The sequence below is a fragment of the Simochromis diagramma genome, unplaced genomic scaffold (assembly GCF_900408965.1).
Source record: "Simochromis diagramma unplaced genomic scaffold, fSimDia1.1 OVJJ01000816.1, whole genome shotgun sequence".
Lineage (NCBI taxonomy): Eukaryota > Metazoa > Chordata > Actinopteri > Cichliformes > Cichlidae > Simochromis > Simochromis diagramma.
In genome coordinates, this window is record NW_024386908.1 from 7,398,426 (window position 1) to 7,415,762 (window position 17,337).

General features: G+C 39.2%; 1 protein-coding gene across 5 annotated transcripts in view; it reads left to right on the plus strand.

Annotated features, from left to right (window-relative positions):
• Positions 1–17,337, plus strand: part of grm8a (glutamate receptor, metabotropic 8a) — a 289,622-nt gene that overhangs the window by 207,776 nt on the left and 64,509 nt on the right. For all 5 annotated transcript variants that reach the window (XM_040035199.1, XM_040035201.1, XM_040035200.1 and 2 more), the window contains one exon: positions 15,747–15,950. In XM_040035199.1, the coding sequence (XP_039891133.1) occupies positions 15,747–15,950 (204 nt within the window). The remainder of the gene's footprint in view (positions 1–15,746; positions 15,951–17,337) is intronic.

Consider the following 17,337-nt stretch of genomic DNA (forward strand, 5'->3'; position numbering starts at 1 on the left):
CTTAGAACAAAGTCTTCAGCTGGGACGATATAGTACTGTAGAGTCTGCATGTGAGGGTTTGGATTTAACAGGGACAGACTGGCGACCTCTCTGGGGTGTACCCTCTCATCCTATTGCAGCTGAGAAAGCCTATAGCCCCCCTGCCATCCTGAATTGGATGGGTGGAAGAAAATGAATGGATGGATGAATAGATTTAACAGGGAACCAATGAAGAGAAGCTAATGGTGGGGAAAAAGTGTCTCTTTCTCATTCCTGGCAGTACTGTCACTGCAGTATTTTGGATTAACTGGAAGCTTTTCAAGAAACTTTTAAAAGAAGGGATGCTTCTTTTATAAGATAATATTTAATTACAATAGTCAAGACTAGAACGAGTAAATGCATTTTTTCCTTTTTCTTCATCATCTCTGAGACAGCATGTGCCTAATTTTAACATTGTTTTGAAAAACAGTCCTACATATTTGTTTAGTGTGTTTATATAAGAACATATTTTAAAATGACTCAAAGATTCCTTATAGTGTTATTGGAGACCAATAATGTGGTTAGATACCATGTTTCTACGGTTTTAGGCCCAAATATAATAATCTTATTTTTATATGGATTTAGGGGAAGAAAGTCATAGGCGATCTGGATCTTTATGTCTTTAAGCCAGACCTGTGGTTTAACTAGTGTTATCTGGCTCAATAGATATATATTGTGAGTTTCATCTAATAGCAATGAACATATATAGAGTCTTTTCTCGTTATATTTCTCCAGACAAGTGGAAGTCTGAGATTCTCTCTCTCTTTTTAGCTACCTGCCTACTTGTTTGCTACCTATATAATCTATGCCATACTGTTTCTAAGTATATAACCATCAGCAATTTAATTTTACAGCAGCCATTTTTCTGTATTTATTTGGCCATCATTTCTCAAAGTTTTTGTGTTGTTGTCACATTCTCAATTCTTCAGTAGTTGCTTAGTACTAACACAGCTGATAAGAATGAAGGTCAACACTATAAAAATTAGGCCCAAGTTTTTCAAACTGCCCCCCCCCCCCCATGCAGGTCTTGGAAAACTGAGAAGTTTTAATAGTGCTAATGTCACCCAGCTAAATCAAATTCACCTAATCCTATTACTGATCCAGATTCACAGCAAACTCTTTTCTGATTGTGTGACACAAATGCCAGCACCATAAATATAAAAACTAACAGCAAGTATGTTTGTGTGTCAGAGCATTATATTCAATGTATTTGTCGTTTAAAGCTATTCACGTCTCTTATTCTGTTGTTTACCGACCTTGCTTTTATAAACCTAAAGTCTATCTATCATCTTTCACTCCAGCTTTTATTTTTAGCCCCCACCATCCTTCTGTTTTGTTTGATACATTTTCTCTGCTGTCTCGCTAGCTTTACTGTGCTCTTTCTCTGCAGCCACCTGGCTCTTTGGTTCCATAGCTTTCCCCTTTCGGTGTTTTATAGTGTGTTTATAAATGTGCTTGTTCAAGGGTGGGAAGGGAGAAGGTCTGGTGACATGAAGCACACATCCCTTCAACAAAAAAAACATACAAGAAATTCTTGTTTATATGTAAAGTGAAAGCTGGGCAGGAGAGAGATCAAAAGAAGGGAAGGAAATTTAAAAAGTTGAGGAGAGAGAGGAAGGGCTAGTGTGCATAGCCAAGTTATGCCAGGACAGTGATTCAGCAAGATATGAATAATGACCAATGAATAATTTATATGAGCTGTGTGTACCATCAGCAGTAATATATACCAGCAATAATGTAGAGTGTAATATATATTAGCCACATATGTCAGTGGCATCACATTATTCATGAAAAAGGGTGCTCTGCTACGAATTGCTCTTTATAAAACAGACAACATTCTCACTGCAGCCTGACAGCAGGTCTGAGAAGAGAGAGGGGAAAGATGAGAATAGGAGCAGCAGCAGGATCAAAATGCCACATATGTAATAAATACTTGCTCATTTGAGCTCTGGTGTTATTTCTGCCGGTAAAAGTAACAGTGACATTGAGTTTAGCAAGTCAATTACCGAGAACAGGCAAACCTGTGACATTAGTAAGGAGATGGCTAAACAAGCTTATGCACACAAGCAGTGTAATGAACACAAAGGTTTTAGTGTACTTCATCTAATTTCTACTGTGTTTACTCATTTGATAAAAAAACATGCTGTTAAAAGAAAAAGATGAGAAAACAGAAAACATGAATGTTTGCATGAATTCTTCTTCAGGTACTCTGTCTTCCTCTCTCAGTCCAAAGACATGTAGTTAGTAGAGTTAGCTTAATTAGTGAATTGTTGTCTGTCTCTCTGTGTTAACCCTGCAACAGATTGGCGACGTGTCCAGGGTGTACCCCGCCTCTCACTCTCTGGTAGCTGGGATAGGCTCCAGCCCTCTTGCGACCCTGAGAAGGATAAGAGAATAGATGGGTGATTAGATGATGGAGCTCAGCCTCCCATGACACCTGCAGCTGAGCTACAAACCAAACTCTGCCACATTAACTAAACAAAACACTTTTTGTGTCAGTCACAGAAAGCTTTGCCTTTACAACTTTCATCGGCCCCCTTACTTTACACAGCAGACTGATCTGCATGTTTGGTTTGGGCAAAATTTTGACCCCACATGCAATCCTTTATTTTATCCTGGGTTGGGACCAGCAGGGGCTTGACAGTTGCTTGTGACAACCTGGAGTTGGCTGTGTGTTTTCTCACAGTATTAACAAGGATCTTTATACTTGTGAGGTGAATGTGCTAACCCTTACATTACGGAAAAATATGAGCTGTGGCCTCTTCATTTTATTTATTTACATTTCTTTAGTTACAGTACAAGCAACATTAATATCCTTGAAAGGTTTGCGTATAGGTTTCAATAGTGTAAAAGTCAACATGTTTGCCTAAAACACGAAATGTCCTTGTTTTGCAACTAGGAGGCAACTCAAACTCAAGGTCATGCTAGGTGGTCACAAGCGTGGTCACAAGTGTGGGGGTCCAAAGCCTGGATAGGAGTGATCAAGAAGTATATCTTGTGTAAAAGTCTCCACCAAACCAAAAATGTTATTGTTACCCTCACAAGAAAAGTTCCCAGAACTCCTGTAAAATCAACAACAGTCAGAAGTTGAAAAAACTCAAGTATTGACTGAAGTTGTTTGATGTTTTGAGTTTTCAACTTCTGATTTTTTAGAGTGGACACAGCAAGATTTACAACTTGAGATAATTGCAATACAAAATACTCCAAAAGGCACCGGCACAAACTGGGTAGAGAGTCCTAATCAGTGACAAAAATTAGTGGCATTGAAGGCCGCCTGTCAGTCAGATGCCCGACTCCTTGAAAACCTTAACACCTTTTATGCTTTGTTATGGAAAATCTTTAATAAAACTGCAACCAACAAACGAGCGTGTCTTTTGAAGTGAGGTTTATTAGAAAAGAAAAGAAAATCACTGCAATGGAGAAAAACGTTCAGATCACACACCTAACCCATTTTTCTGAAGGAAAGACATCACCCTGAACCCTTTTATACCTCCCAAACAAATCCTGAGAAATCCTTATCTCTTCAGTCTAGGAACAGTTCCGACCAACCGTCATCTCCTCTGCAACAGGATGTCCAGAGCCCTCAAGAGGAAAACGAGTCTGCTGTGAAGGTGCAATAAAACTTGGGCCCCACTTGTGATCACATCCCACATGCATACAACTGATGTCAAGAGTGAGCTTTCTATACTGAGTACAGAAAGTGTTACTACTATTACTAAAGTGATGTGATTAATACATAAACTAAAGACATTTCCAGTACAGCTTTAAGAGCCAATTTGCCAATCTGCAATTAAAAAACCCACCACCACCAACAACAAAAAAATATTTTAACACTGAGGTCTCTGGGGATTTACTTGTTTTTGGAGCCAGCTCTGGCTTGTTCTTCCAGGAAGTGCAGTTCATGTCACTTCATGCTGGACATGTCACCCTCACCCTTTCACTCACACAGGTTGCTGCTCGAGTAAACTCTGATCAGATAATTGACTTCTAAAAATGTCAGCATTGCTGCACGAAGGTGCAATTATAAATAAGTTAATTTGAGACTTCAGCTATTAGAATGCTTCCCAAACTGTAGTGAGGTTGAAATGTCTTTTTTAGGAACTTGTTCATCTAGTCATCCACCCTAAAGCCAGCCTGGTGATGGGACTTTTAACCAAGTCCTTTATCTCTTATTCTATCTGTTTTGTATTGATAACTTTTAAACAGATATACATATCTATTCATCTATGCATCTTCTATATTTGTTGTTGGATCAATACAGTAAATTTGAAAAGAGTCTACACAGACATGTGTAGTTCACAGCTGGATGATATTAAAATAACATTTGACATCAAGCTTCGATCCCACACACGAGGCACCAGTTATGAAACAAACACAGGCGCACACACTCTTAGATGTAATTGTACAAACACAGACACATACTTGCACTCAGGCTTGAAGCCACTGACTGGTATTTATGCAGCAGTGTATTGACACAAGCCTTGGCTTCAGTGCTCTGTTGTCAAATCATGTAGAGCAGATCTCTGTCTGATGCTCATTTGCTCTTTTTTCTTATTGATTAGCCATGTCTTCCTTGGTAGATTAGCTTCAAAGATCTAAGCCAGTCAAATATGGTTTGCATGGTTTTTGTATGTTAAGAAATATGAGAAATATGAGAAACGCATTTAAGCAGAGTGGTAGTTTTATATTTTAACAATATTGATTCATAAATGTCTCTGAATTATGGTGTGTGTGGGCAGCATCACCCTATGCTGTCATCTTTGTGATGTTTTTGAGCCATCGTTGATAAATGAGAGAAAATTTAATTAAGCAACCTTTATGTAAATGTATTCATGAACATCTGAACTTAGGTTGCATCATTCCAGGGCTCATAAATAAATTTCCTTCTCATATATTTTTATAAGCCAATTTGCCTACAGAAAAGGAAAGGCGGATGGGGGCGTCAGGTGGTGGTTGAGAAGAAAAGAAAGCTAGAGTAAAATACTTGCTAGCTGTTGAGAGTTTAGAAGGAGGGAATTGAATATGTGCTGCAAATTGATGTTTAATTAAGGAGCTTGTTCACATCATTAGTCTGTCTGTCAGCTGTGTTGCCATCAATCACTGCATGTAGAAAATCTGCCCAGCACACTGGTCTATGAAGGCATCCATCAAAGCATTTAGCCAGTTGGCATTCTTGCATTAGTCTCACCTCGATGATTTCATGTATTGCTTTGTGTCTGTATTAGACAAGGAACTCGCTTCACTAGCAAGGCAGTGAAACATGCATTTCAGAGGTTTTGCTGTTCCCAATTTTTTTTATTTTATTTCATATCATGAAAATAGTAGGAAAACAGATACAGGGAGTGCAGAATTATTAGGCAAATGAGTATTTTGTCCACATCATCCTCTTCATGCATGTTGTCTTACTCCAAGCTGTATAGGCTCGAAAGCCTACTACCAATTAAGCATATTTAGTGATGTGCATCTCTGTAATGAGAAGGGGTGTGGTCTAATGACATCAACACCCTATATCAGGTGTGCATAATTATTAGGCAACGTCCTTTCCTTTGGCAAAATGGGTCAAAAGAAGGACTTGACAGGCTCAGAAAAGTCAAAAATAGTGAGATATCTTGCAGAGGGATGCAGCAGTCTCAAAATTGCAAAGCTTCTGAAGCGTGATCATCGAACAATCAAGCGTTTCATTCAAAATAGTCAACAGGGTCGCAAGAAGCGTGTGGAAAAACCAAGGCGCAAAATAACTGCCCATGAGCTGGGAAAAGTCAAGCGTGCAGCTGCCAAGATGCCACTTGCCACCAGTTTGGCCATATTTCAGAGCTGCAACATCACTGGAGTGCCCAAAAGCACAAGGTGTGCAATACTCAGAGACATGGCCAAGGTAAGAAAGGCTGAAAGACGACCACCACTGAACAAGACACACAAGCTGAAACGTCAAGACTGGGCCAAGAAATATCTCGAGACTGGTTTTTCTAAGGTTTTATGGACTGATGAAATGAGAGTGAGTCTTGATGGGCCAGATGGATGGGCCCGTGGCTGGATTGGTAAAGGGCAGAGAGCTCCAGTCCGACTCAGACGCCAGCAAGGTGGAGGTGGAGTACTGGCTTGGGCTGGTATCATCAAAGATGAGCTTGTGGGGCCTTTTCGGGTTGAGGATGGAGTCAAGCTCAACTCCCAGTCCTACTGCCAGTTTCTGGAAGACACCTTCTTCAAGCAGTGGTACAGGAAGAAGTCTGCATCCTTCAAGAAAAACATGATTTTCATGCAGGACAATGCTCCATCACACGCGTCCAAGTACTCCACAGCGTGGCTGGCAAGAAAGGGTATAAAAGAAGAAAAACTAATGACATGGCCACCTTGTTCACCTGATCTGAACCCCATTGAGAACCTGTGGTCCATCATCAAATGTGAGATTTACAAGGAGGGAAAACAGTACACCTCTCTGAACAGTGTCTGGGAGGCTGTGGTTGCTGCTGCACGCAATGTTGATGGTGAACAGATCAAAACACTGACAGAATCCATGGATGGCAGGCTTTTGAGTGTCCTTGCAAAGAAAGGTGGCTATATTGGTCGCTGATTTGTTTTTGTTTTGTTTTTGAATGTCAGAAATGTATATTTGTGAATGTGGAGATGTTATATTGGTTTCACTGGTAAAAATAAATAATTGAAATGGGTATATATTTGTTTTTTGTTAAGTTGCCTAATAATTATGCACAGTAATAGTCACCTGCACACACAGATATCCCCCTAAAATAGCTAAAACTAAAAACAAACTAAAAACTACTTCCAAAAACATTCAGCTTTGATATTAATGAGTTTTTTGGGTTCATTGAGAACATGATTGTTGTTCAATAATAAAATTATTCCTCAAAAATACAACTTGCCTAATAATTCTGCACTCCCTGTACAGCCCCCCCCCCCATGTTGTAATCTTAATCCTTCTTGTGTAGAGAAGGATTTTAATTTTAAAGTAAGTAGGTATGTTAATATTTATTGCAATTTTTAATATTATGGATAATCACACATGTAATCGTGAAGAAGTCCCACAAAGCAGACTTGAAAAATGGCCGTCAACACAGCCAGTAGCTCCTTAGCTGTCAACAAGAAAGTCGGTCAAAACATCGGCAGTCATTTCACAATGTGAATAGTTATATTACTTTTGTATAACTAAACAGTATAATATAATAGTGCAATATAAAGTTATTTATAATAATTGCCTTTTAAAGACTCCAATCACTCAGGGCTAGCAACTGCTTAGCAATCCCTTAGAAACCATAGAAAGGTAGAGACAAGTTATATTCCTTGGCAGGTCAGCAAGTGGTTGCTGGGGATTGCACGCTGTCTGTGAAATTGATTGCTAATGCCCCAGTCACAGAGACCAAGAGACTAGTTGGTCAGCAACACTCCGGGCAACCATATGTAGATCACTATAAAAAATGTCTGTTCCCCAAATGCTAGCTAGTGGTTGGTAGATACAAGGATTACACTGCTGCCCAAATCTCCTTACTTAGGTAGTAATGAGGAAAGAGTGTGCACGTGAAACCACGTGCCACAAGCGCTGAAGAAACATTTCAAGGGTGCAGCGACTCGTATTCCGTGTTTGTCCCACTTTTCACAGTTTCACTGTAGCTCAACAAACAGTTGATGAGTGTTGACGTTCTATGCTAAGTACAGACAACCACCACAACCTGCTAGTAACCAAAGAAATTATAAGTAGGTTTTTGGTGAAGCACACTCTAATACACATTTTTCCATAGTGACCAGCAGTGTTGGGGAGTAACGGAATACATGTACCGCCGTTACGTATTTAAAATACAAAATATGAGTAACTGTATTCCGTTACAGTTACCGTTTAAAAAGGTGGTATTTAGAATACAGTTACTTTGTTGAAATAAATGGATTACACGGCGGTATTTCCCTGTTTCATATTGTGGCGGGTCAGGACTGTTTGGGTTTTGTTTGACAGCTATGTTCTGTTGTTCCCAATGACTGTTTTCTACAGTCATTGGTTGTTCCAGGCGGCAGCGTTAGGGTTGCCATGGTTACAGGGTGACGCACTCTCTCTGCGACTGTGTGTTTCCTGGGTGAGAGAGCGCCTTTTTGTTGTTGTTGTGCTAAGCTATGCCGAGCAATTTGGTTAGTGGCGGTGTGTTTCTGTTGGAAAATAAACGGCTGTGCTCCCTGGCAACTCAGGGAAGCAAGACCAAACGACACCTCTGTCTCCTCCTTGTCTGAGCTCGCCACAATATGTTAAGAGGCCCTAATGCCCGTGTCTCAATCTCGCGTCTCATAATGAAGAAATATTTTTAAAAATGATTTAATATAAAGGCAATAGGCAGAGTGTTACAGGCATAGCGCTAAAGAATGTAGCCTCATTGGCAGTGTAGTCCGTGCTGCAGGGAGAATGGTCATACCCATTGTGTGTCTGTGAGCGAGGGAGGGAGAAAAAGGAAAAGTACGAGTTGTCATCGAGCAGAAACGGGAGCTGGAAGCATGTAAATATAATAATCACTGCAGCCAAAAAGAGTGCCTGACGAGCCCAGTTGTAAGTACGCTATCAAGACTCGACTGTACACTGTTCATGTTTTCCTCCGAAACAATAAGTTCCGTTGGAGCAGCCTGTCAACGCCTCTCTCTGTCTCTCGTTAGCAAAGTTGACCCAGACAACAAAGTAAAGCTATTTTTCGGCTACAAGCCCGACACGAACCGGACGTATTAGCCAGAGGTCCCTTTACTGCGGTTCGGAACCGCGGACCTTCAGTAACAATAAATCACACAGCAATAGTACATTCATGTAGTTGTAAAAAGCATGATAATATATTAAGTAATCCAAAGTATTCAGAATACGTTACTCTCATTGAGTAACGTAACGGAATACGTTACAAAATACATTTTGGGGCATGTATTCTGTAATCTGTAGTGGAATACATTTTAAAAGTAACCTTCCCAACACTGGTGACCATAGGTTTTCAGCCGATCTCTCGGCCTGTTATTATGTTAACATCTGTCGCAGAAGAGATGCTAAAGTCCTTCAAATCACTATCATCCCCGACCATGCTGCAAAAAAGGTGTTTTCATTTGTAAGCTTCTTACTTTGACTCCTAAGGAAATACATATATATCTTGTCTTTTGACTTGCACTACTAATAAGAGAATTCAAAGTATCACCACCTCTGCATTGATTTTGAAGTGCCGAGTTTAAGATTTGTTTGGAGAGGTCTGTTTATAACGCAGTATCAATTTAAAAGAAAACGAAAATGATGAAAAATATCACCACTTAATCTTCAAAGGCCCCTTTAAAGTGCAGGGTCTTGACTATAAAACTCCTTTTCTTTTGTAGTTTAGAGACTTTAAAGTCTACATTTTTATGCTAGCATTCAGTTTGTAATAGCAGGTGTCAGGATCGACAAATAGCAGATCATCTCAATTTCAAACAAAACTTTCATCATAAAATTGGTTTTTGAACATGTTTTTTTGCCGTGACATGCCTGTAGCTTTTATTAAACAGAACCAAGATGAGTAATGAATTTGTACAGATCTAGAATCAGATCACAGCAGTCGGCCCGAGTGCCTATGTAACAAGAACAAATAATCAACCACGAAATATGAAAATGACTTGGAGGCAGATATGGAGATGATTGCTTGCTCATGCATTTTTGTTTTTTCTTTTCGGATTGCAGATCTTGGATGAGACACAAAAGTTACTTTTTATCTGTCCTTTTGCCTCCCAGAGTTTTCAGTGCAAATCCTCGTTTACCAAGGCGCCAACCAACTAAGTTGCCTGTGGTCTCTCATGTCATTAACAGTGAACAGAAAGGCTGAATTGCATTTAGCAGCTGCTGGCTACAAAATGGAATAAAGTGTGCAAATTCACTTCAGCAAGCAAACATTTTGTCCAGTCATCACTTTCTCTGCCTCCACTTCACCTTTATTGTTGTCTCCTGTTTTCCACACTGATACAAAAACAAGACTGCACTACATTAAATATTGAATATCGTAATTGGGTCTTAAAGCCTCAGCTAAATCTCTAGTTCTGATTTTGCACCTGCTCACATAACGTGCAGAGACTAAATGGGTGGATTTCATACATATCACACGCTGTTACTGGCTGCAGACAATGGGCAGACACATCCAATAAAAGCTGTATTGTATTGTACTTTGCACACACTCAGACGCACACACACACACACCCTTTGCTCCGGTTTCAACACCTGACGCAATCCCAGGAAACAGACACGGTAGTGTTTTCCCAGTTAGCACTACTCATAACAGCAACAGTCATTTAACTGTCTCAAGGCACGATTGCATTTTCTTGCGATATACTGATTAATGATGCATCGTGTCATTTCACATCTCATAAGAACAGCAGAGAGAAATTCTCATTATTACATGGCATGTTGATCTATGGCTCAAAGTACAATACTTTCATTACTTGGTCGTGCTTTTTTTTTCTCTGAATGAGAATTTGCACAAATGCTGAATGCCAACAACTGCATGCGTACTTGTAGCGATGCATCAAAAGGAGATGCTTTAATGTTCAGAAAGACATAAAGTTACATGCAATGAGGCCACAAATCTAGAGAGAAGAAAAGACAGCATTTAGCAGTCTTGTATTTCATTTTTTTTTTTTTTTTTAAAGGCCAAAGCGTCTAAAAAACATGCCGCTATTTTTATCTAAATTGTGAAACCACTTGAAAAGACTCTTTGCCCTTTTCAGGTGTCTTTCTTCTTTCTTGCAAATGGTCACTGACCACAGTTTGTTTTCTAAGAGCTGCACAACTGTTGCTAAAAAGATGTACTTTCAGTGCACCACTGCCAGACGTGTTATTTAAAGGTATGTTGCTGTGAAAGGGCTTACTAATTAATGTCTTGTTTAGCTTTGTTTGTAGACTATTAGCATAATTAGATCTGTAATTATGGTGGAACGTTAGACAGCTCAAGGTACTTTTGTTGACTTGGGAGGCTGTCTAGGTATATTTCAAAATGCACTCTTCTTAGAAAACACAGGTTTCTTAACTGTATCTCACAGCTGACCAGTTCTAAAGGCGCTTGACTCTATTCTTTCTTTTTTGCATTCCTGTGCATGTATACACGTAGCTGTTTATGTGCTTGCCAACCATCTTAATGAGTGATTCAGCTTTTCACTACACCAATGAGATTAATGGAATGAATAAAACATGGCATTTCTGTCTGTCTTTCCTTTGCTTAAAGTCATCTTGATGCACTATGCCTGAACATATTCACCTTTCTGCACTCCTTGCTGGCTGAGGAAATGTTAGGAATAGTAAATAAACCTAAAAAAATTGAATATGTGCAGTATGGGGAGTGAATATTCAAAAAACAACAACAACAACAACAAAACCCCGCCCCGATAATTATCAAAATTTTATACCTGACCCACACAAAGTGCTTACTTACACTATATGGACTCCATTATATGAACTGCTGACTGAATAACTGTAGAGTTCCAGACTTCTCCTGGCATTAACATCAGCACACAAACTATGCACCACACACTTCTCATAGCATGGGCTTCCATGCCTGAGCAGCTTCTCTAGGTGTTGTGTGTAGCTGGGCCATACACTGTATGTCAGCCTGTAATTTAAATGATATACTTTTTTTGTACTTTTTACCTGGTGGATATAAGTGGATAAAATACAATCGGGTTTTAACTCACAGTGTTTCTATTTAATGTTGAATCAATTTTCACTCTGTTCTGTTCTAATTTCCTTGAATTTGGTTACAAGAACAATAAATGGACTCCCGTCACATCACTTAGCCACACAGATACATTTGTTTCACCTTGCTGCACTTTTCTTTTTGGGTTTTGTTTTCACAGACATCACAGTCAGTTGAATGTAGTGTACCTCACCCTGCTGCACACATCAGGATTCAAGTGAGCTTACGAGAATCAGTCACATTACAGAGGCTGTTACCAGAGTAACCTCAGGGCAAGACAAGACTTTAAAAGCGCTAAGAAACTTTTGGGTTTTAGTAGTATAGTTTGATGCATGCTAGCCTGACACCAATCAAATGTGATTTGTAAATATTCTTTTAGCAAACAAAATGAAAGGAAAATCAGCAAAAGAAATTGGGAAATAGGAAATAGGTGCAATGATTTATTGAAACATGTTTAAACATGCATGCAATTCTAACAAGCTTGAAAGCTGAGATTTGGTATGACTACGTTTATTTGTTAACACAGCTTGAACTCAGTAAGTCAGCTTTCTTGTAATTTCTTTAGTCTTCAGAAATAATTCGCCAGGATTCCTGAAGGACATTCAAAGTCCTAAGGACATTCTCCAGGTGTTGGCTCCTTTTTGTTCCATTCTCTGTCAAGATAATCCCACATTGCTTTAATAATGTTGATGTCCAGACTCTAGGGAGGCCAATCCATGACTGGTAATGTTCAATTGTGTGTTTTTCTGTGTACGTGTCCATGACTGGCAGTGTGTTTAAGATCAAGATGATATTGCATGGTGGATCAAAACCTGATGGTACTAGGTATTTGGCTTTTTGACAGCCACCCTTTGACTGAAACCATTCCTGATGAAGCGTCAGTAAACAGCAGATGGATCTGAGGGCCAGATGCATCTCTCAGGTCCTGTGCCAGATTGTTACTGGATCTTTCAGATACTCTTGATCGCTGTAGATACTTTTTGCAACAGGCTGTGCCTAAGTATACGATTTAAACTGGTTCGTCATTCATTGCCTGATGTGTAGACACAACGCTGGTTCATCTTTTAAGTTTGGGATTCTTTTTGTCCTCATAGAGCATTGTTAAGTGGTTCAGGAAACAAAAAACATATATTCCTCTAACAATGGTAAAATACAAGGACTGGACTAAACAAACAGCTAATGTCCAAAGAAAAGTGTTGAAAGGCAGACAGAAAGCCTGGAGAAACATTGTTCACTTCAATATTACAAGAACGTCTGACTCTTTAGAAGCAAAATATAAAGAAATGAGGGGTGACTCAGGACTATTGCACAGGACTGTAGCTCTGGCTGTGAGATTCAAAAACTGGGCTTGTGGCCAGAATTTGAGATGCTAATGAGAAAAGCTCTCTTCTCTTTCAGTGACTACTGAGCTGTGAATGTGTGTATTTATGAATGTTGAGCAGGTTGTTGGCCAAAAGGTGAATGCTTTTGTGGATAAATAAAGGTTATGTGATTTGTGCAGCTGCTTTTCTAATGAAATGTCAGATTAAGGGCAGTAATACACATAACAGCATATCTGCCAGCTCTGAGCAACAAGTGTTTTTTTTTTTTTTTTCCTTTTCCCCATACTTTTTAGGAAATAACTCAGTGGGTTTTTACCCCAGTTTCAGTCTGACACCTCAGGCAGGTAGTTGTCCGCATGTGCATTTTTTTCAAGCCGGGCGGATCATCATCGTATATACACACAAAATCAATATTGCCAAAAGCACCCTCCTCCACCCAGCAGTGGTACAGGTCATGAAATAAATAGCCAGAGGTTTGAATAGTTGCTTCAGCATGAGGGAGAGTGTCCAAACAGGTAACATAAAACAGGGTGCTGCAGAACCCCCCCCGAAAAACAAAAACGTATTGTGTTAGCCCTCTTTGCAGGATCAAAACAGAACAGAATTTCGTTACAGTTGAAAGATAGAGACTTGTACTTTCTGCGTACTTTGTTCTCTGTCTTTTTCCTCTCTCCACACATATGCACACATTACAGTGCTCCTCTGTTTACTATCAAAGTTCAACTCTTAGGCCAGCATTGTGATCAGCTGTATGGCTGGACCACAGTGGCCCGGAGAAAATGCTAACTAATTTCCTGCTGGGGTTCTTACCCATCACCACAGGCACCAACAAACACACGAATAAGGACATGCATACAAAGCACCCTACAGCCTTCCATAACTGTGGATTGGATTTTATTCAGGGGACCCCATTAATTCCTTATGGATGCTCATATTGATTCTGGGTGCCTCTGGTCTTGTTAATTCAGCTCAGCCCAGATGGGTTTTGATTCGGTTTGTGTTGCCTGAAGGTGACTGCTGCTTTTAAAGAAAAAAAGAAAAGGAAAAAAAGAGTGAACATAGCCAAGATAGATGCAGTAGACTTAGTAACCAAACGGAGGGGTAGGACAGAAAGAGAGAATATGAGAGAATGTGGTCGAAGTGAGAGATAAGGATAGAGAAACAAGAACAAAGAATATATCACATAAAGTCAGATATCGTGTGAGAAAGGAAGATAATGAACGTAGGATGTTATGTGGTTCCACTCTTTGAACTTTTTGATGAAAACAGAGAAAATGAATGTTACACTCAATTACTGATTTTCATCTTAATGCATCAAGGAGGTTTTCACTCTCTTCTTTTTTTCATTAGCTCATTATGCTAATGAGTCATTACATAAAATCCGCTCAAAGAAAATGCAGTTGGGAGACCATTGGCATGCTTTTGAGCATTGGCACATATTTATGTCAGGGCAGGGATTGTATGCATGCATGTATTTTGTACATGCATGCAAGCATAAAGACCAGATGTAAGTATTCAAATATTCATCAGCAGCTTATGAACCTAAACATTAATCTGCAGTAACTAATAAGGCTGCAGCAGTAAGATAAGCTCAGAAAGCGGACCTAAATGGTAGTATACACTGAAGACTAATAACTGTATGTGAAGCCAAAAGTAGAGACTTATAAGTAAATTAAACATGTCAAGGCTCAACACATGGTTGTGTGACTAGTCGGAAAGAGGATAAAGTGTATTTTGTCCCCACTAGACACTTTCTTGCCTTTCCTGTATACACAGAAATGCCATTATCAGTGGTTCAGAAGATGTAAAGAAGGAACATGTTGTTCTTTCTTTGCTACCAGGGCGAGAATGGACTGAGAGGAGTTATTTGTCATTGTCATGCTGAGTGCCCCGTTGCCTGTCTACTGGTCAACCTGTCTTGCACAAAGATTTCATCTCTCATTTGGTCTCTCTTCATTCCTTTAAAGTTTCTCTTCATCTAAACTCTCTTTTTCGTTTTATTTCTTACCTGTTGTCTTTCTTTCATCTCTTTCTTCAGTCCTTCTGGACCCAACCGCTGCCCACTTTTCTCTACGTGCTTTGGTGCCATTATTGTAGATCTTGTTTCACCTGCATTATACATTTCTATTTTTCTGTCACCACTTGACTATTGGCTTTTTTATGGTGTACATGGAATATAATACTAGGACATAAACGGGCTATACAAAAGACAAAGCACAAACAGAAGCAAAAGCTGTGACAAATGGTGATGGCCTGGCACTGTGAAGACGACAGTAGGCACCCGACTGGCTATACAGGTCAGGTGCCAGGCTTCCCTATTAGAACAGACTCAAGGCTGAGACTGCAGAATGATTATCATAAAGTCATTTAAGGCCATGAATAAGTTTCACATTAACCCAAAGCATCAAATGCCATTCACCACACAACCGTAGCGTCTCGTACCTGAAGCATATGATTCATTTTTTCAGTTCATGTGGGGTGATGGATGATACATGACCTAAATAAATCTACTTCTGTATGCTGTAACTTTATATCATTGCACACAGATTTTTCCCTATAGCTCCCCGCTGATCTGTTATGAGAGGTAGACGCAGGTGTAATGTATGTTGCTATGAATGGATTTCCATACCTTGATTGTTACCTAAAACGAGTCCCCTGGGAATTAATGTGCTTTATGTTACTTCTAATGTTCCTTCTCTCCCTTTTAAGCACATCTTTTCTTCTTCTTGTTCAGGTTTAGAAAAAGTTGGCCGTGACTCCAGTTATGAACAAGAGGGAAAGGTTCAGTTCGTGATGGATGCAGTGTATGCCATGGCCCACGCTCTGCACCGCATGCACCGGGAGCTCTGCTACGGATACCCAGGCCTCTGTCCACGGATGGCCAACAATATTGATGGTAAAGAGCTACTCAACCACATCCGCGCTGTCAACTTCAATGGTAAGTTTTCCACTTGGTTTAAATCTATAGGATCCAATATAATGCTGGGGGTTTTTTTCTCAACGATTGTACTGTAGCCTTTTTCAGGTGCATATGCTTTTAAAAGCATTCTTATCCTAGTAAAAAAAAAATTACATGCTGACCATTCAAACAAAATGCCTTAGATTATGCTAACCTCCAGTAATACTTACTGCAATTTATATATGTGTGTATGTATATGTGTGTATATATATATATATATATATATATATATATATATATATATATTGCACAAATATGACAAGTACCCTTCGGATATTCAGATACACATTTAAATCACACCACACTATCTTCTCCCCTGTGTTTTAAAGCTTTCATGTATAAATCATTTAAATTAATATCAGATATGAGTATATTGACAATGAAATTAGAATATATAAAGAGAGATATAAGAGATTATGAACTCAGATCACCAACTTGCAAACATTTCAGCCTCTTTAAAATCATGAATGATACTCACTTTTATCTTAAGACTTATCCTTTAACATCTGCCATGTGAAGAACTCAAATTAAATCTAAATTAATTCAGAAATGTAAATATATTTATATAAATATAAATACAAATTTAATTTGCATTGTTATTCTTGATATAGGTAAGCATTTGGGACAGAGAAAAAATACCTCTCTGAGCAAAGTAAAATCAATCAGCTCTTTTATTACTTCCTTTTTCTTCTAGAGTTTCTGAATTGAATCTAAAAACAGGTTCTCTTTAAGTGGAACATGAACTCCTGTCTCCTGGTCAAAGTGCTTGTGCATTTATGTACATTCATCCGATCTGTTCCACGGCACAGATTTCTTGAGAGTTAAAATCCTTGTTCCTGTCGTTTTAATACTGCTTACATGGCTCATATTAGATGTTATTGATGTCACTGTTTCGTTGAATGACCTTTTTCTTTTATAACTCTTGGGGGCCAGTAAAAGGTTTAAACCACTTATGTCAAAATACATATTTCCATATTTTCCAAACATTTTCTGTTTAATTGTCTCCAGTTCCTCCGTGTGTATTGTCTCACTTCCATGCAAATCTTGCCACAGCAATGCTGCACACAAGTGCTTGCTTCTCCATAGCTGCCCTAATGTGACATTAGGCTAAAGCCCTGAGAGCTGTATTATGAAGTGGGATTAATTGATTAGTGAGGTATGTTGAACTTAAAGCCAGAGTTTTCAGTGTCACACCGGTGGCTCACTTTGGGCTGTCTTTGTGCCTTGCTGGATCACCATGGTAACTTATGCTGAACACACAACCTGGTTGGGAGCAGGTTATTTTCAGGGTTTCAGTTTAAAATCATTTGGAACCTCTATGCTATCACAAATTCTTTCTATTTATTTATATCTTACAAAAACCGCT